General features: G+C 32.4%; 1 protein-coding gene and 1 pseudogene across 1 annotated transcript; one reads left to right on the forward strand and one right to left on the reverse strand.

The window, feature by feature from the left end:
• Nucleotides 1-6,342: 6,342 nt before the first annotated feature.
• LOC145640399 (heat shock 70 kDa protein 18-like) lies at nucleotides 6,343-13,012 on the forward strand. The gene is made up of 4 exons (XM_081691685.1): nucleotides 6,343-6,622; nucleotides 7,983-9,608; nucleotides 12,773-12,878; nucleotides 12,967-13,012. Exons 1-4 carry the CDS (start codon nucleotides 6,343-6,345, stop codon nucleotides 13,010-13,012), a joined length of 2,058 nt encoding a protein of 685 aa, XP_081547811.1.
• A 7,736-nt stretch (nucleotides 13,013-20,748) lies between these two features.
• Nucleotides 20,749-21,708, reverse strand: LOC145640400 (putative serine/threonine-protein kinase WNK6 pseudogene; annotated as a pseudogene).
• Nucleotides 21,709-21,978: the final 270 nt, after the last annotated feature.

The following is a 21,978-nucleotide window of genomic DNA, read 5'->3' on the forward strand; positions in this document are numbered from 1 at the left end:
TTCCCAAAAAACGGGTTTTAAATAGTTCCGTTCCTTTTCGGATCGGTTCGAAACAGTCGGGTTTAGCGGTTTGGGTCAAAATCTGACAGCTCTAAGACAAACACATTAAAATTTCGAGTAATATATATTTTTAATTTCCAAGAGTTTTGAGCACGCCATATATTTAATTTTAGAATTAAAAAAAATTCATTCACCACACTAGACCTGACAATTATGACCCGACCTAAGAATGTAAACCCGAAATTGTTTCGAACACAAACCTGACCCGACCCGAAGTGGAGTTGACCCAAACTTGACCTACTCGAAGACTGATCTAACCCGAATTGACCCGACATGAACTCAAACCGAACCGAACTCGACCCGAAGTATTGACCCAATACCCGACCCAAAATACCATTGACCCAAAACTGACCCGAAATCCGAACTGACTCAACCCAACCCAAACCTAACCCGAATATTAATTAACCCGACCAAAACTGATCCGACTCGCACCCAATCTGAACGACCTATTTGCTAGGTCTATACCACACAAGCAAAATAAACGAATGAGGTTTGAGAATATAAATTCAAACTAAAATAAAAATGATAAGTAGTAATTTATTATTATTATTTGAAACATAGTAATTTGTTGTTTAAAATACTAAATATTATTATTTTTTAAAAAAATTTAGGGTTTAAATCACATATTAAAATAAAAAATTTCTTCTAATATTAATGTTTTTATCTAATTTCCAAGTTGGGTAAAAATGAAGAAAAGTACTCCCTCTGTTTCATAATATTAATCCCATATACTATTTTGGACGTTTCAAAAAAAATCTACCCATATTAAATATGTTCAATTTTTAACTTAATTTTTTTTGGAATTAATTGGTTTTGGATTGATGACATGGCCGCTCTATGTAAGGTAAAAGCTTCCTTGAATTATGCATTATGACTTATGGTTTTCTAAAATCAAAACAAAATTTTTGAATAAGGTAATCTAATTATGATTTATTTTGTACTTTAATGTTAGATTCCAAATAATCTTCTTTTTTAGGCCCTGTTCACTTCACCTCAAAAAAAAAAAAAAAAAGTAAAAATAATTTCATTTCAGTAAAAATAAGTTCAATTCAGTATAATTAATTTCAGTTTAGTAAAAATAATTTCAGTTCAACAAAAATAATTTCAGTTTAGTAAAAATAAGTTCAATTCAGTAAAAAATCAGTTTTTTTTAAAGATGAATTATAATAAAAAGTCGGTAAAAATAATTCCAGTTCAGCAAAATTAATTTAAGTTCAATAAAAAAATAATTTAAGTTCAGCAAATATAATTTTGTTTCAGTAAAAATAATTTCAAATCAACAAAAATAAGGTGAAGTGAATGGGGTCTTATTTTATGTGATTTATTCCATGTGAGAATAATATTATGAAACGGAGTGTAAGGAATATTTCAAGCATCCCACACTTGAGCCCCACTGTGATCATACACTTAAGCATGGTGGCGTCCAAAGGGAAGGAATCTAGAGTAAAAGAGTCACCAACAAGTTTTAGGAAGTTGTTAATCGTTCACAGGGTGAAGGTTACACCCCTTTACGATCCATGAGATCGCTAACTCCATAGTGGTCTAGAACCATGACTAGATATTCGGGGATGAAAGTACAAATCTAACATAAAAGAGATTGAACTTGTCCTAAAAATAGGCTTCTACTTTATTCTTCTCATATTCATGTGCGCTTTTTGACTAACATACAATCAATATATTAATCCTAAACTTGTTTAAGCTATGTTGGTTGAATATTAATGCACTAACAAATCTATTATTGGCGATCACTTGAATTAAAATCACATTAGCCTAAACAAGATTATTAATTATCTTATTAAGCGTGATTACAAGTACAAATTCCCCTTAATCATGCAAAAGAGGGCGTGATCAAACAATAACAATAATAATATAATGTCAAGCAACAATAATAATAACAAATCATAATAAACTCAATAAAGCATAATAATATTAGCAAGATCCTAGGCATGATACTAACAAGATTAATAACAAATCCTAGCATGTCACTAAGCAATAAAGATCAAAGCTTTATCCCTAATATGATACTAACATAATAAAATAACATAGGAAGCAACTTAAACATGATATTAGAAAACAATAAAAGCTTCTTAACATGATACTAGGAATCAATATGATCTAAACATGATTTCTATATCAAAAGAATAATTAAATAATTAAATTACTTACTTTGTTGCCTCGTATCTCTTTCTAATAACAAAATGAACACGTTAGTAACTTCAAGGAATATATTAAATCAAACAATTAATTTAAATAATTGAAATAGGGATTTGGGACCATACCCTAAAAAATTATCAACCTTTCACGTCTAGGGTGAATGCACGAGCTTGGCTAGGTGTGTGTCTAGAACTTGTAAATGCGGTATTTTGTTTGTAAAAGCTAGCTAGAAAGCAAGCTAGAGGGAGAAAGAAAAGCTATTAGCTTGAGAGAGAAGAGAGAGAATTAGATGATTGTTGATCAAGCTTGTTGATGATTGTTGATGATTGTGAATGTTGATGATCGAAAACGGGAATACAACCCTATTTATAAAGAAAATAGTCCGAAAAAGATAGAGAAGAATTAGAATTTGAATCGGAATAAAACTAGCTCCTATCGCCAGCAACACAATCCAGCTCAGCGCAAAACGACAAGCATCACGCATGGCGACAGGCTTATCGTCTGGCGACAGACTTGTCGTTTGGCGCTGGCTAAAAGATAAAACGCGCTTTTGTACGGAATCCTCTTCTTAATATAATTAAGCAACAAAACTCCTTGTTTATCAATTTTAAATCAGAGTTTATCATAATTAATAAAACACTTGTTTTATTTCAATCAAATTCATTATTTTTCTAAAAGACAATTATCAATCCTAACTCTATTAGAACTCAAGATAACCTTCTAGACTATTCTAGAAAATTAGAATTAATCCTAATAATTTTAGGAATAATAATTAATGGGCCCTCCACTAGATCATCAGGCCATAAAACCATTTCAGACCCAATTTAGTATTTTGGCCATAACTTCCTCATTACTCATCGGAATTGGGCTTATAATATATCATTCGAAAGCTCTCTACGAACTCGACTTAACTACACTATTATTGGACCCTTGTCATGGACCGAGCTAAGTTAAACTGACTATATTCATAAATAGGGTACGAAAAGGAATATTTTCGAAAACAAAAAGAAAGATTTTTATTAAAACGACCGCATCATATGACTTTTCACACTTTCACTTCGTTCGACAATTAAGTGACGTGAAAAGTATCCATCACTGGGTTTGGTTTTTGGGGAGACACATTTGGGTGTCTACACGGAGAGAGTAATACACTTATAAAATTATTTATAAAACTATAAAACTATAAATTTAAATTATATTAATAAAAAATATATTTTGACATTTATGGTTTTAACTAAATATGGAGTGAAAATGAAGAATAGTAATTTTTTAAAATTAATTATAAAACTCAAAATTAGCTTCTAATACTAAGATGATTAAAATACCAAACACATTTATAAAAACAACTCATATGAAGCTAGTCGAAAAAAATAGGGTTAAACTAGATGAAAGTCCGTGTGATGCACACTTTTTCATATATAAATCTCAAGAAAAGATATTTTCGTATTTGATTTATTTTACCATTCAATAATTTCAGACAATAAAACACATAATTATTTAATTGAAGTATTATTGCCTATTACAAAAGTATAATATATTTTAATGTAATTTATTATGAGACTTTATTTATTGTTGTTTTGTATTTTATTTGTGGTTGTTTGTTATAAATATGATTAAATTATAAATATGACATCTTTTCAGAAAAAAATTGTAAATATGATATTTTATCGGTTACATATTAGGATAAAATCTATAATTTGAAACGATTTTTTAAAATATTTTTTACATATTTAAATTTTAAATCATTATTCGTTGATTTTTTAAAAACAAAAATATTAAAAAATAATAAAAACGTGTATACTATTTATCTTCTATTTCTTCGTTCACACCCATATCTCTTCTATCTAATAAAATTGGATAAATAAAACATGTTAGCAAAAATAAAATTTATATAAAACTAATCTTCATAGTGTTTTAAAATAAATCAATATATTTATCATGAGTGAAAAGTTTTTGTGAAATTGATCTAAAAATTGTAATGGTACAAAATCAAATTTAGGCATTGGAATTTTTTTAGTCGTCCCCAATTTTCGCTTAATATTTGTAACGATTGAAAAATATTTAATGGAGTAAACTTTCTTTCAATTAATTTTTGACAAAATTGTTTAAAGTTGGCTTTAATTGAGACATTAACGTAATCAGCTTGTAATTAAAAAAAATAAAGTTAATTTGATTACTTGAATAAGCTATCTAAATCACAAAAAAAATTGTTTTAATCATAAAATTAATTAATTAAAACTAAAAAGGTTTATAAAAAATTTAATAAAAGTAAACGATTTATAAAGATATATTACCTCCTTGTTCTATGATTTTCCAATCATTTTTGCTCGAATTAAATTCTTTGATCAAATTAGATCTGCATGTGAAAACAAAATTCAGTTACACAAAACATAAACATATAATTCTTAAGCATTCCAAATAAATACAATGTAAGCAATAATCACAAATATCCCTTCAAAAAAAAAATCACAAATACACACTTAAATAAGGATAGGATTTTAAAAGTTAAACTAAGAATTACGTAGCCATTGATGACTTAAAACTGAAACAAAATTGTGATACAAAACTCGCTTGATTTGGTTTTGTATTGATACAAAATTTTATTAGTGTTGTACGTTGTGTCAATTTATGAATTTTTTAATTTTAAAATAATATAGAAATTTTATTTTTAATTGATCAAATTAAAAATATACTTTTTTTTTTAATCAAAATTAAAAATATATTTTGCTTATGTGGCACACCGTCTATTCTCCAAAAAATGCATAGTTTATTTATATAATATATTAACTAGTTTTGTGCCCCGTGTGATGCCCGGGTTGTTTATTGAAGATAAATTTTTAATCTATAAGTCAAATTTTTAAATATATCATTGATACAAAATTAGTTAGGAATTGATGTGCTTTTATGACGATTTGCTATATTTTATCAAAAAAAAATTAACAAAATTATAATTCAATTTGTACCTCTAAAATATTGGTATTTTATTGAAAATAAAACTCTAAACTAACAATTTTATCCTAAAATTATATCCAAATATAATTTTAAATTAACTTTTTAATCGTCTATTTAAATCCATCCAACGTGGCGCGACACTTGGCGAAAAGTTGAAACGCCGAGTGTCGCTGTCTTGTCGCTTGGCTAAAAGTTTAGCTTTATCAGGTTGTTCTTTGAATTATAATGTAATAATTTTTTTGAATAAAATTATAATTCACTTTGTACATGTATTTTATCGAAAATAAAACTCTAAACCAACAATTTTATCCTAAAATTCTATTTAAATAGAATTCTAAACTAACTTTTTTTTTTTATCTTATGAAGTCTATTTAAATCTATCCAACGTGGCGTAACACTTGGCAAAAATATGGAACGCCAAGTGTCGCAGCCTCGTGACCTGGCTAAAAGTTTAGCTTTATATATTAGTTACTAGTTTTGTGCCCGTGCGATGCTCGGGTCGTTTATGGAATTTTAAGATAAAATTATATTATAATTGAATTTAATTGATTCAAAATAGAATTCTAAATTAACTTTTTTTTTTCTACAAAGTCTATCTATAATTATGCAACGTGGTGCGACTCTTGGTGAAAAGTTAAAATGCTATACAATGTTGTCTTGTGGCCTAATTATAAGTTTATTATTTGGTATTTTATCGAAAATAAAACTCTAAACTAACCATTTTATTCTAAATTCTATCATAATTTGATTGAAAAAAGAATTTTTAACTAACTTTTTTTATCTTATTAATTTATTTAAATTTTCCAAGTGTCACTATTTCGTGACCTGGCTAAAGTTTAGCTTTATATATTAGTTATATGATATGATTTTTTTTCTAATTAAAATTATTCCTTTAAGGTAACGGATTAGTGGTGAAAATATTGACCATTTTGACGATTGTTTGTGGTGCATCGAAAGATTTTAGTAAACACTAAAACAATCCCAATTCCCAAGTAGTCTACACTTCCTATAAAAATATCCCAAGTAGGCTACGCCTCTAGACCTCCTTATAATTGCTTCATATTTCAGTTTTCACTCGAAATTCCCACAATTATATTGCAAATTGAACTTAAAAATTGCTTCAAACAAAAACCCTAACAATTTTTTCTTTGCATTATCCGACGTAAATTCCTTAAAATGTCCATTCTTTCGTTTTTTTCTTCCCTTTATAAACAGCAATATCACCAAAAAAACCCAAGCGTGGAAATAGAGAATAAAGAATGGCCGGCAATAGGAATCGATCTTGGGACGACATACTCTTGTGTTGGAGTATGGCAGCACGGCCGTGTTGAAATAATTATCAATGATCAAGGAAACAGAACGACACCGTCTTGTGTTGCTTTCGATAAAACCCAACGTCTTGTTGGCGAGGCCGCTAAAAATCAGGCTACTTCTAATCCAATTAATACTATTTTTGGTTCGTTTTCTCTATCCTTCAATCTACATATTTTTTTTTATTGTGTTTGATAGATCATGTTACACTTTAATTTTGCAATGGTTGATTGTCTTAATATGTGCCAATATATGTCAATAGGGTCTATGTTAAATTGAACTAACCAAATACCCAATTAATAAGTTGAAAGTAATTTTTACAATTAAAATTAATGTTGATTAATTGAAACATTTTGTTGTTGTTCAGTTGTTAAAATTAAAACTGATACTTGTATTTTTACAATTATATTTGATGGTACGGAGTATATTATTAGTTAATTAAATGCTCGTAACTTTTACTGATTAATATAAACACACTACTTGTAAATAAACAGAGAGCCGATACACATACAACCATTGTATGTTGTCCCTATATACAACATCATTAGAAATTTGACACATCAACTAAACATTAGAGAAAATTAGGAGTCAAATATAAATTGAATTTAATGGAACTTGTGCCTATTATTTTAACCAATAGAAACAGAATAAATATGCATTTTTTTTTTTGATGCAAAAATAAATATGCATTATTGAGGTAATGAAGGGTGGCTAACAATTAGACGATCCCTTTGTAACGAATGAGATATACTCCGTTAGTCTTACAAATTTGTCTCCTAAAGCACATTAACTATACATGAGACAATTTTTTTGTAAATGTTTACCCTCCGTATTACAAAATTTGATAGAGTAACTATTATGATATTTTGTTGAGTCAATTTTTTATAAGCAAAATTTGGTGAAAACCATCTTATAAAAATCAAATTTTGTTGAAAACTATTTTATAATTTCTTTTTTGTCAAAACACATTTGTTTTAAAAAATTTTTTGTCAAGGCACACCTGTTTTAAATTTTTTTTTTTTTGTTAAGTCCCACCATTTCCCCGGGTTCCAACTAATAAATTACATTTCCGACGTTGATTAACATGTGCACCTCACGTGACCCACTTTACTCTACTTTTCTTTTATTCCCCATTTTCCTTCATTCATCTCCCTCTTCGTCACTCCTCTTCATCATAATTTGGTTTTTAAAGCCTTTTATAAAATTGCAAGGAAATGTGAGTGACAAAGGGGAAATGAAGGAAGGAAAGGGGGGGGGGGGGGGGAATAGAAAAGTGGAGTTAAGTAAGTCATGTGAGGTGCATATGCTAATCAACGTTGGAAATATCAATCAATAGCCGAAATTCGAAAAGTGGTGGGATTCAACAAAACAAATTTAAAATATCTGTGCTTTGACGAAATATATATATATAAAATGGTTTTCAACAAAATTTGGTTTTTATAGGATGGTTTTCAACAAATTTTCCTTTTTATAATTGGCTTTTTATTCATTGAAATAAACTACAGATGCAAAGAGGCTTATTGGCAGAAAATTCACTGATGAAGTAGTGCAAAATGACATGAAACTCTGGCCTTTTAAAGTTATTTCCGCGTCTGAAGACAGCAAACCTGTTATCGTAGTCACCTATAAAGGTGAAGAAAAGAAATTTGCTGCAGAGGAGATCTCTTCAATGGTCTTGATGAAGATGAAACAGACTGCAGAGACCTACCTTGCCTCGGAAGTTAAAAATGCTGTTGTCACTGTCCCCGCTTATTTCAATGATTCCCAACGTCAGGCAACAAAAGATGCCGGTACCATTGCTGGACTCAATGTCATGCGGATTATCAATGAACCAACGGCTGCTGCCATTGCCTATGGTCTTGATAAAATCGGCAATGATAGGAAAGAGACGGCTAAGAACGTGTTAGTTTTTGATCTTGGTGGTGGGACATTTGATGTATCTTTGGTTAGAATTGGTAAACAGGCTTGTGAAGTGAAAGCAGTTAACAGAGACACCCATCTAGGTGGTCAGGATTTTGACAGTAGAATGGTTGATTACTTTGTGGCCGAGTTTAAGAGGAAACATAACAAGGACATCAGTAAAGACCGCAGGGCTATTGGGAGGTTGCGATCTGCTTGTGAGAGAGCTAAAAGGATGCTGTCATCAGCTACGGAAACTAGTGTTGATGTAGATTGTTTGTATGAGGGTATTGATTTGTATTCAACCATCTCCCGTGCCAAGTTCGAAAAGTTGAACTTGGATTTGTTTAAAAATTGTGTGAATCCTGTTAAGGAATGTTTGGAAGATGCCAAAATGAAAAAGGCTAATGTTGATGATGTTGTTCTAGTTGGTGGGTCAACTAGGATTCCAAAAGTTCAAGAAATGTTAAAAGATTTCTTTAATGGGAAGGAGCTCTGCCAAAGCATTAACCCGGATGAGGCTGTTGCATATGGTGCTGCAATTGAAGCTGCAATCTTGAGCGGTGTACGTAACAATAAAGATTTTACACTAGTAGATGTCATTCCTTTGTCCCTTGGAGTTAGAACTGAAAGTGGTGGTGGGATGAGCATTTTCATCCCAAGAAATTCTACCATTCCAGTGAAAGTGTCAAAAATTATGTATACTTCTGCGCACAATCAGACAAGGGTGTCATTTAAGCTATTCGAAGGTGAAAGTCCCATCGCCTTAGAGAACAACCTGCTAGGTAAGTTTGTTCTGTACAATATCCCTGCAGCACCGGCAGGTCACGAAAAATTTGATGTCTGCTTTGAAATCAACAATGATGGTATCCTTACTGTGTCAGCACAACATATAGGAACTGATAACAAAAAACAAATCAGTATTACAAATCACAGTGGTAGGTTATCAAAAAAAGAGATTGATCGAATGATAGAGGAGGCTAATAAGTACAAGGCAGAGGATGAGGAGCACAAAAAAGTTGTTAACGCCAAGCTAGCATTACAGAGGTATGCTGAAAGTAAGTGGGACATGGTGGAAGTTTGCTGGAACAAGTTTGGAGAGGAGGATGCTAAAAAGATGAAGGATGCAATTGAGAGGACAATCCACTGGCTCGACTGGAATTTCAATCTCACTCGAGTTTCTGAATACAATGGAAAGTTGAATGAACTTAAGACAATTCTCGACCCTATAAATGGAGACATGCCTTGACAAAGGTGCTGCTACCATTATTCATTATTACCGTACCCCATTAAGCAGACTTGTCAAGTTTTAACATTATTCATCTATGTTAGAGTAATAACTATGATGATTATAATTCTATGCATTCTAGACACTTTAATTTGATACTCAATCAGTATGATTGCTCGAATTTAGGATGAAGTGATTCTTTAGTTAGTTTGTTTCATTGATTGTCACTTTTAAAAGTGAATTGGACATCTGACTTCGGCAATTTATACCTATTTCTGAAGTTCATTAAATTGGACCTCTTCAGCTTAGTTCTTGTCGTGTTAAGCGCCCCTTGAAGCTTATATGTATGTAGACTAATAATATGGTTGCTACTTGCATGTGGTTCTATCCTAACGGATTTATGTGGTTAGTTATTGTAGTTAAAGTAAGTCGGATCAACAAACATACTACGTAAATACTCTTTTTTGAGAAAGATTTCCATCAATATTGCTTAAATTAAAATTTATTTTAGGATACATTTTTAACATCTTATGGTAACTTCAAACCTACTTTACTTAATTAAATTTGTTTCAATGCTATCAATTTGTTTCAATTGGATTAATTTTTTTGGGGGGAGGGGGGGGGGGGGGGGATCTTGTTTAAAATGCGATTATAACACGAGAAAAAATTGTGAAACAAGTGATTAAAATCAATTACTCAGTACTGTATTTAAAATCAACTAAAACTCAGCAATGTTCTTTCATTCAAACACATATAAGTATATTACAAACTAAGTCAACAATAAATTCATAGAACAATCACTGACACACACTTATAACAAACTAAGTATTGAAAATTAATACACACACTAATTTTCATTAACAGTCTAACATACCCTGAATTAAAGACGCAATTTATTGTAATCTAGACATAAACAAAAGAAGATCAAGAGTAAATTCTTAATTTCATACTAATGTAAAGTACCGAATCATCAAGCCTATGAACTGCTCCTTCGAATCGAGCCTAGGAACTGCTCCTTCGAGTCAATGAAAGCCTCCGTAAGGACCTCAACCATGCTGGTTTCGTCGTCTCTGCAAGAAATGGGTGCTTCAAGAGATCAGTTGCCGAGGGCCTCTTAGACGCCTTAGCAAGACACTTTTCAATGAACTTCTTAACCATTTCGTCTTGCACAAAGTACAGAGCAGTCGGCTTAACACCCGACTTAATCTTTCCTAAAAGTTCATACTTTGATCTGAATTCGCTGTACACAGGTTCCTCAGTCATCATCTGTAGCACGCACATTCCGAAAGCGTATATATCACTCTTCTCACTCTGCTCACCGGCCAAATCCTCTGCTGACATGTACGATAGTGTACCAGCAACATTATGAGTTTCGCCTTCATAAGGTACCGCGAAACCAAAATCTGCTAGCTTAATCTTGCCCGAGACCCCATCAATTAAGATGTTTTCACCCTTAACATCGCGGTGTATAATCATGGGAGTACGGCTGTGAAGATACTCTAACGCGCTTAGAATCTGCCTGCACCAACCCTTGATTGCACTCATTGCAGTAACACTACCAACAAGTTCATGTGACCTTCTGTAATTACTCAAACTCTTAGAAGAAGCAAGATCAGTAATCATGTTAATGAAATTACGATCTTTACTGATCCAAAAACAATAACACTTGATTATATTCTCGTGGTCTAACGTTTGCAACAATTCAGGTTCTCCACAACAATTTTCAACGCTTCCCTTTTTCTTTAAGTCTGCATCTGTCACCATAATCTTGTTCCAAGCAACTAGTACACCATTCAATGTATCCAATCCCTCGAAAACTACCTTCGAGTTCCCTTTTCCTATGACATTATTGTACCTTATGAATTGCCTTGACGGACTTCTCTCCTGAACTCTACGAGAATTGGCTTGTGAACCCGAACCCACTTCAATAATATCAGGATTCTTTCCCAGTAAAATCGGACCTTTAGTTTTTACTATTCGTGAACTCGAAGCCATTAGTATTAACAGCAACAAAGAATTGAAGAACCCAAAAAAGATCTCTTACGATTAAATGTTGATGAAAGTAGTTTTGTAAAAACAGAACACTTGAAAGGATGATTGCTATTTCAGAATTCTTGGAGCAAATGATTTAATAATGAAATGAAGGGATGATTTTGTAGGATAAACAGAGAATTCTTGGAACAAATGATTTATAACGGATTGATAGCTATTTATAATAGTATTATATATTTATATGTATAATGGGGTTATTTGGAATCCAAACAGATTTATCTTGTTAGTTTGTGGCAGTAATAAAGTCGGTCATAATAAACCTAAAATATCCTTTCTTGATTTTTTTTTTTTGAATTTTTTTTTTTGAATTTTTTATTTTTTGACAAGCCTTGATTATTTAATAATTTTTTAGTCAATTTCTAAATATCATGCAGGACAGACACTTATAATTTATTAGTTTCATTGGCTTTCTATTTGTGTGATTTTATTATTATTATTGATGTTATTTACGAGTGCTTACGAGTTACTTCTAAGTTAAGACTGATATTTTTCATTATAATGGAAACATAATCCTGTTATTGTTGTTTAATTTATTTTCATGAACTTTGTGGCATAATTGAAGGTCATAAATTCAGTTTGGCTATACATAATGGATGCTGAACATTCTGACAAGAAATTAAATATTAGCAACTTTTCTAAAGAAAGTTGAAATAGGAAAAAAAATCAGCTGTCAAAAGTAAATATGTGCAGTCTTTTCATAAGAGGCAGATGATGAATATTTGATTGAACTTGAAATCAATTTTAAGACTAGTAGTGTATGCAAATTTGATCCACTCTATATTCTATTTCGGTCTATCTTGGTTATATATGTATGCGTGAGTTTGCAGTTTTGCACCCCTTATGAGTCTGTTCTTGGCCATACTTAGCTATGTACACATTTTTTAAGCAACTTTATGATTTTGAACTTGATTAATGACAACTTTCAGGGTCACACTACATTTCATACATTGCTTATTTCATTGTTTTGCAATGGCTTAGGTTGAGAGAGCGAGGGATAGCTCAAGTGGTTAGAGCTCCCCTCCCGGTCCCAGATGATCCTAGGATCGATTCTCATCACCCGAACAAGCACATACATTTTTATATCTTTCACTGCTTCCTTTAGCTTGTAAAGTGACTTTGCAAAGTTATATGAAGGTGAACTTGAGAACTTGAGTGCTCTGGCTCATCATTTAAGTTACATACTTCGTATGTTTTTTTCCATGAAACGGATGTACGATGCAAGGTATCCACACCTGTAGGAACCACAAACCGGATAATAGGTTATCTTATCGTTATTTCAATCGTGAGGGTTTTAGTTTGGCTTACTACAGGTGCCATCACAATGATATCGGCGGAAATCGGCAGTTATCAATGTAAGATTTTTGTTTATCTTATTAATGAGGCCTCCTTTCTAAGGCAAATACTCCGTAAGGCTATGTTTGGATAACAAATTAGAAGGGAAATGGAAGGGAGGGAAATAGGAGGAAGGGGAAGGAAGGGAAAGTGGAGGAAATGATGAGCTCCATTTTCCCTCCAAATCTCTCCAATTTTGAAGGGATGGTCTTTATTAAAGGAGGAGGGAAAATGGATCCCTCCCCTTACCTCCCCCTCCCCTTACCTCCCCCAACATATTATCCAAACAAGGAACTTTGTCTCCCTCCCTTTCCCTTCCCTTCCTTTCCTTCCATTGTCTCCCTCCCTTTCCCTTTCCCTTTCCCTTTCCCTTCCCTTCCTTTCCTTCCATTTTTTGTTATCCAAACATAACCTAAATTATTCACAAAATAATAAACCCTCAAATTTGTCCTCCTTTCTCTCTGTTTCAATTTCCCGAAGCGCAATTTACGTCATCTGGTATTTCCATCCTCCAAAGAAACCGCTTTTGAGGTAAGATGTTGTTCCTTTATGTTCAATATCAATTTGGTAATCTAGGGTTTTACGAAAATTTTATTAAATTTAATTTAATTGGGGTTTGGATTTTTTAATATCAATCAGACAATTTAGGGTTTTATGATTATTTAATTTGGGGGAAATTCAAGTTCATCAGCCTGATTTGCGAAATCAGTAATTTAAGGGGCAAATATGTCATTTCCTTACAAAGGGTGGGGGGCATTTTGGTCGCCACGGTCATTAATTGGGAAAACGTCTAAATGACATGGAAGACGTTCTTCATAGTCAAACTAACGCTTGACTAGTTTTTTTTAACGTCCGTCTCTGAGCAAATTGTTGTAACGTTTCTGGATACTTTCCCAAATCTCTAAAAACCTAGGGCGACATTCTCACCGATTGTTGCTTCTGTGGCTAGAACTCTGACACTCTGTCGTCGGGGATCAATTGTAAGTGAAATTGTGGTTCTTGAGGGTTATGCGGTTGTCGGAATACACTCTGTCGTCGGGATCAATTGTAAGTGAAATTCTTGTTTATCTCTTGCTATGGCTTTATGTTTCTGGAAATTTGTTGTTAATTAGATAGCTTAGATTTTGCGAATTAAATAGCTTAGCTTTCGAGTCAAATATGTTAACTTGTTGTGTATCCATTTTGAATTTTGCCCATGTGTATTAGTGAACATCATCTGTGTGTTCTGGAACTTGTTGTGGAGCCTAATTTTGCTGTAAACCAATCCAATTAACGTCAAAGAAATGTTATGAATTGGAATTTGAGTATGCAGCATTAGAATAATTTCCGGATTTTTTTTTTATTTTTTTCCTTTTACGGTTGTTTGTGCTCAAACTTTGCAATGTGTATTAATTCATTGGTTGATGTTCAAGATAAGTTCCAAATGATGCAAGATAGCAAACACGTTTTCCAGGCAATGTTCAAGGTAAGTTCTAAATCACACCAAGATACTCTCTCGTTGTTTATCTTTCGTTTTATGATGGGTTGAAATCTACCTGTAGGATGATAGTTTGACTGTCGGTGGGAAAATAAAGGCTAAAGGTGAAGTTTTAAAGGAGTTTTTTAAGGCGAGGTCTAAGGTATTGTACAATGTGTGTTGTTCTCCAAGTTCAGGTAAATGTTATGTTGTTGTTATTGTTTCCATTTAACGTATCTTACCCCAATTTAACAGCCACCAAAATTGAATTGTCGAGTGGAGAGTTTTTCCAGAATCTGTCAAACCTTTGACTCACGTAGGAGACGGTGGGTTGCCGAAATGGGATTTGGAGGGCTGTTGTATTTATCTGGTGACATGCATCTTCCAAGGCAGTTGGGGTACTGGTTAGTGACCTGAATTCGGATCCGACTAGTAAGATGTTACTAACCCCGGATGGAAGGTGTTTAAGGTTGTCTAAAAATCAAGTTCATTAGGTCCTTGGCATCCCTAATGGACCAAAGATACTTCCCTCATGCAAAACTTTAAAGAGTGCACAACGGGATATGGTGAAAAAAATAATTGCAAAATACGGGGCAACACGAAATAATGGACAGCCAGACGTCTTTGATAAAGTAGGAATTCCGGTCTACCCTGAGTTAATGGAGAGGCTTGAGTGTTACTGGGAAGAGAACGAGGAGGAAGAGTTCAAGACGCTCTTCTTATTGATTGCTTTAGAAATGTTGTTGTGTCTTACGTTGTCCACTAGATTGTCTTCTGACCTGGTACCTACTTTGACATGTACATGTGCTATGGAAGCCGTTCAATATGATTGGTGCACTCTGGTGCTATCCAAACTGCTTACTAGTGTCCGGTCCTTCGCTCGTAGGTTTTATTCTTATGGGCATGCTGGTGGATGTGGTGGATGCATTTTATTTGTCGTGGTACGTTCAGTGTAATATGTCTATCTTTGTAGGTATTGGCAGTTGGTTTTAATGTGATTAATAAATGGTTTATTTAGGGTCTATGACAGATTTATTACTTGGATCGGCTTGATAGGGAGGCTATACAATGGGGTGTTTTCCCCAGGCTGAAGGTCTAGACCATGAAGGAGACATTGATTGCTATCAAGGAGGACAGATCACCCAATGGAGGTGATTATCACTAGTAGAAAAGATGCTATTCGTAACTGGCGAAATTGACTTTTTGTAACTGGCATTGTTGGTTGCGAATGCCACCGTTACAACTAGTAAAATTTATTCGTAACCGGCTAATGTTAGTTACAAATAATATACTATTTGTAACTGGCTTAAGCTAACGCCAGTTACAAATAGGCTATTTTCCAAGATAGAAAGCATACTATTTGTAACTGGCGTTAAGTTATGCTGGTTACAAATAAATTAAAGTATTATTTGTAACTGGCATAGCCTAACGCCAGTTACAAATAGTGTTTTTATTAAAAATAAATAAATAAATAAAATGGTAGTAGTAGCAGATTCCTCTACTGCCACCACCCATACACTACATTTATATTTTTTTTAATGTAAAGACCATTAATTGTTAATAAACTTTTATATAATACAATAACTATCGATCTAACCAATATAAGACCAACTTTAAGCGACATCTTGTAAATTATATTGAATTGATGTACCTGTAAATTACAAATATTTCTAGGAGACTATTTATAGAGAAAATCAGCCAAAAAGATTAAAAAAAAAAAAAAAAAAACAAAAAAACAAAAAAAAAACAAAAACAAATCAGAGTTCTGGCGCAAATAAAACTTGATTAGCGCCGACCCTGGCAATTAGCGCTAGGCGCTAACGCTAGCGTCAGGCGCTAATGTCTGGCGTTAGGCGCTAATCCCGTTTTTGACGCGTTTTCTAAAATCAGATAGAATTTAACCGTACAGGAGGATAAAATCGTATTTTCCTCGAAAACACTTTTTTATTCTGATTAAAACTCTAAAAAGTAAACAAAAGTCAATTTATCAATGCTAATTGAATTAGGAATGAAAAGAACCTTCTAGAAGAATCTAGAAGACTAAAACCATTCCTAATTGCATTAGGAATGATAAATCCATATTAGGCCCTGCCCTAGATCATTGGGCCGCATATAAGGCTCAAACCGGGCCCAGTTTAGTAATTTGGCCATAAATTCCTCAATATTCATCGGAATTGGGCTTATAATATATCGTTGGAAAGATCTTTTCAAGCCCTATCCAACTACACTACTATTGGACCCATATCATGGACCAACCAAACTGGATTGACTATTTTCTTAAAATAGGTTTTCAAAAACAGAGAGAAGAGAAATAAAATTAAAACTATCCGCAACACTAGACTTTCCACACTTTCACTTCATTCGATTACGATTCGACGTGAAAGGTACTCATCACCGGGTTTGGTTTTGGGGAGACACAAATGGGTGTCTACACTAGGGTTTTGCTGTTGAATATATGGGGATTTGGGGGTTGAATTTGCTAGGTGTTTTGAATTTCGAACGGCAGCGTGAGTTAATATTGTATTTTTTTTTGTCTACTAAGTAGACATTTGCGTCACTCATTACAAAAAGAAGTGACACAATTTAGTTCACAAAGTTATTTGCGTCAGCTGTCAATAAATAAGTGACGCAAATAACAAAATTATATGCGTCGTTCCTACTTATATAAGAGACGCAAATACAAGTAGGCGAAAATATATGACTTTTGCTTCGCTTCAACGCTAATGTCCGACACAAATAACTTAAACTGAAGCCAAAATATCTCATTTACATCATTTATATCTACAAGTGACGCAAATAAGGCGACGCAAATGAGCATTTTTCTACTAGTGAAATCATGCAATCTTATTAGCTAAATTAAGTTTTGTATATGGTTGCAACAATTATATATGGAATGCATGAAGTTTGATTTATGGTATACTTTGCTTAAGTGAGATGAATGAATTTTGAGTCTTTGTTGATATGTTGATATATGTTGGCTATATATAATTCATCGATTTAGAAGTGTGATTTAATTTTTCTTTATCGTTGATGTCTTAGCTGAAAACGTTAGGAAAGTAGATTATATTATGTTATTTGTTTTAAATTATTTTTTTTTCCATTTCAAAAATACAAAAATAAAAATATATTTGATACTGTTGTCAAAATATATGTAATAACTTTTGAAAATATACTCGTACGTATTAAACATATATTTGAGTACGTGTCCCTATTTCCAAAATATATGTTCTTTAGTAAGAAGTATAACTACTAAATCTGAAATAAATGTAATTACTTTTGCAAAAATGCTCGTAGTTATTAAAAATATATTTGAGTACGTGTCCCAATGGTCCACATACTTCATAGCTCTCAACACTCTACTAACTTACTAATCACAATGGTCAAGGGTTCGATTCCTCCCAACCCCACAATATATGGTCAATTTGCTTTATTGAATGTATTTGACTTTGATTTGATTCAATTAGCTTTGTTTGAATATGTTTGACATTCATTTGATTATAAAACCTTTGTTTAAATGTGTTTGACTTTCAATTCATTTGATTCAATTTGCTTTATTGAATGTATTTGACTTTGATTTGATTCAATTAGCTTTGTTTGAATGTGTTTGACTTTAATTTGACTCAATTACGTTTGTTTAGAATGTGTTTGACTTTTTTTTAACTTAATTAGCTTTTGTTAAATGCATTTGACTTTTACTTTATACAAAAATCATTGTTTGCATGTGTTTGACTTTTATTTGATTCAATTAGCTTTGTTGAGTGCAATTGACTTCCATTTTACTCAATTAGCTTTTATTAAATGCATTTGACTTTCATTTGATTCAAATACGTTTGTTTAGAATGTGTTTGACTTTCTTTTGACTTAATTAGCATTTTTTAAATGCATTTGACTTTTACTTTATTCAAAAAAAATTGTTTGAATGTGTTTGACTATAATTTGATTCAATTAGCTTTGTTGCAATTGACTTCCTTTTTACTCAATTAGCTTTTGTTAAATGCATTTGACTTTCATTTGATTCAAATACATTTGTTTAGATTGTGTTTGACTTTCTTTTGACTTAATTAGCTTTTGTTAAATGCATTTGACTTTCACTTTATTCAAAAACCATTGTTTGAATGTGTTTGACTTTAATTTGATTTAATTAGCTTTGTTGCAATTGACTTCCATTTTACTCAATTAGCTTTTGTTAAATGCATTTGACTTTCATTTGATTATGAAACCTTTGTTTGTAATGTGTTTGACTTTCTTTTGACTTAATTAGCTTTTGTTAAATGCATTTGACTTTCACTTTATTCAAAATGCATTGTTGAATGTGTTTGACTTTAATTTATTCAATTAGCTTTGTTGAGTGCAATTGACTTTCATTTTACTCAATTAGCTTTTGTTAAATGCATTTGACTTTCATTTGATTCAAATACGTCTGCTTAGAATGTGTTTGACTTGCTTTTGACTTAATTAGCTATTGTTAAATGCATTTGACTTTCACTTTATTCAAAAAGAATTGTTTGAATGTGTTTGATTTTAATTTGATTCAATTAGCTTTGTTGACTGCAATTGGCTTCCATTTTACTCAATTAGCTTTTGTTATTAAATGCATTTGACTTTCATTTGATTCAAATACGCCTGTTTAGAATGTGTTTGACTTTCTTTTGACTTAGTTAGGCTTTGTTAAATGCATTTGACTTTCATTTTATTTAAAATAATAATGAAATATAATACTAATTATTAATTTTTAATAATAATAAAAAAAAAACAATAATGAAATCCTATTTTGAATAATAATAATTGATTAAATTACCTTGGTTGAGTGGTTGAGTTCAATTGACTTCCATTTGATTCGACACACAATAATTATTTCGCAAACAAAAAATAATTTAAATAAACATGCACTATGTGTGATTGGGTCTTTAAATGCCAACACGGCTATTCTACAATGTGTCATTGGGCCTGTAAATGCCAACACAGCGATTGTACATTGGTGTCTTTAGTGAGCCTGGGCCTAGATTATCTCTTTGGGCTTCTTCCTTTGCTAAATTATCTCTTACCAAATGCCCACCATCTCAAAACAAAAATAAAAAAAAATTTCATTTTCAATTTCGTCATATCTACAATTACATTAAACTATAATATTAGAAAATAATAAAAATACCAAAAAAAATTTATAAAATATCAGATATACATAGCACCTTACAAATTTCACTACAATAGATGTTGATTTATATATTACAATATAATATTAATTTACATGTTGATTTATACAAATAAAGAAAGTAAATATACTTTGGAAAAATGCCTTATTCTTCCCAAATCAACCGAATTACAATATTAATTTACTATAATATTCAAAATCTATTTTACTGAAAGTCAAGCAATATTTGCATGTTGATATATACAAAATAAAGAAAGTAAATATACAAAGGGAATATGCCTCCTTCTTCCGTATTCTGCCATTTGTGGGGCAATTACATTGAAACAAATTTGCATGTAAAGTTTGACTAACGGAAGAATATGATTGATTGCATCCGTAAAATCCAACAGAGCTAGGGCATGTGCCGTTGAAGTCCAACAAGGTAAGGGCTTGTACATGTGGATGCTTAGTCAAGGCAATTATATCCGGTCAGCTAATGGAATTGACAATTTCGTCCTCAACTAGCCAAGGTGAAATACCATATATACCCTTAGATTGACAAAGTTTGTCAATCATGAAGATAAACTTGGAATTTCCCATTTAATAATGGTAGCATTTCGTTACGTTTTGGTGGTCTAACGACTTCTACAGTTTAGCTTCTGCACATAATTCCTCAAGATCTTCCCTATATTCTTCTTTTCCTCGTTTTAACTTCACATTACTCCGAACTATTTCAATGCTTGTTCAATTAAAAGTAGCGCATTGTATAGGAATTTCCAATTTGACTGTCTTATTTAAACATTGTACAATATATATAATCAGTTTGTTCAGTTCAACTAAGTAGCAATGAATTATATTAATTAATCAAAGGCAATAATCTTGTTTAAAAATCTAGGTAGTACTACAATCTATATCACAGTTAACTAACTAACCAACAATGTTCTTTTATTCAAATCAAACTAACACTTAGATCCAATTACATACGAGAAAGCTGAATCAAACCCCCACCCTCCTACTCAAACCATGTACTAAATCATACACTTTATTATTCAAACATTAACTACTATCAATACTTCCTAACACACCATGAATTAAAGACTTATTTGTACTAAAGAAAATCCAAGAAAAGTCTTAACTTCATACTAAAGAATTGAATGGAATCGAATCGAATCGAGCCTATGGTCGTCTGCTCTTGCGAGTTAATGACAGCTTCCTTAAGGACCCCAACCGGCTTGAACTTAGCCTGTTGTCTTGGCTTCGCTCACCGCCCTCATCAGTAGTTGCAAGACACGGGTGCTTCAAGAGTTCGCTTGCCTCGGGTCTCTCAGACGCAGGCTTAATGCACCTTTCAATGAATTGCCTCAGTTGAAGGTCATACACTAGTTTCATTGCATTAGGCAAAGTACCGGACTGAACTGCTTCAACAATCTTAGCCAAAGTCTCGCATTCGCTGTATATCTTCTCGTAAGTCATCATCTGTAGTACAGTCATTCCAAAAGAGTATATGTCAGCCAAATGATTATACTCATAGCTTGAAACCTCTGGTGCCCTGTAACCTGGTGTACCACCATAAGTGCTGTAATCATTCCTCGGTTTTTTATACACCGCGAAACCAAAATCTGCTAGCATAACCGTGCCTGAATTCCCATTAACAAGAATATTATCAACATTAACATCAAGGTGTATAATGTTCCGACTATGTATGTAATGTAATGCGCTTAGAATTTGTCGACACCAATCTTTGATTGCAGCAGTACATCGAAAAAGATCATGTTTGTGAATATACTCTCTCAGATTACCAGAAGAACAAAGATCAGTGATAATATTGATGAAATTAATTCCATCATACCAGTAAGTGTAACATTTGAGTACATTTGGATGGTTTAACGACCTCATCATTTCGGCTTCTTGACAACACTTGTCTACCCCATGTTTACCAAGTTGTCCGACCTCCATTTTACTCCAAGCGATTTTATTACCATTGTATGTGTCTAGCCCTTCGTATACTCTCTTCAAGGTTCCGATTCCGACCACTTTATTAAACCTGATGAATTGCCTGGTTGGATCTGTCTCCAATTCGTCAGGATTGTGTGGGATTACCTCAATCTCACCACCGTTTCGAGAACTCGAAGCCATTATTGATCAACAAAGAAAGAAACAGAGAAAAAACAGAGATTTTTAAAGATTTGTGTTTGTGTTGATGGAAGTTGTTTTTGTAGAATGGTCTTAAGATGAAGAGAAAAATCAAATAGTTGGGAAATTGTTGATAAATGAATTATGGACAATAGATTGATATTTATAGGTTGTAAGTTGTAATCCAAGAAACGTATTTATATTCTTGGTCGGTTAGTTATTGGTTGTTATGTGTAATACAATAAAAACTGATTTATTTAAGTTAGCTACTTG

This window comes from Chenopodium album, chromosome 7 (assembly GCF_948465745.1).
Source record: "Chenopodium album chromosome 7, dcCheAlbu1.1, whole genome shotgun sequence".
In the NCBI taxonomy this organism is placed as follows: Eukaryota; Viridiplantae; Streptophyta; class Magnoliopsida; order Caryophyllales; family Amaranthaceae; genus Chenopodium; species Chenopodium album.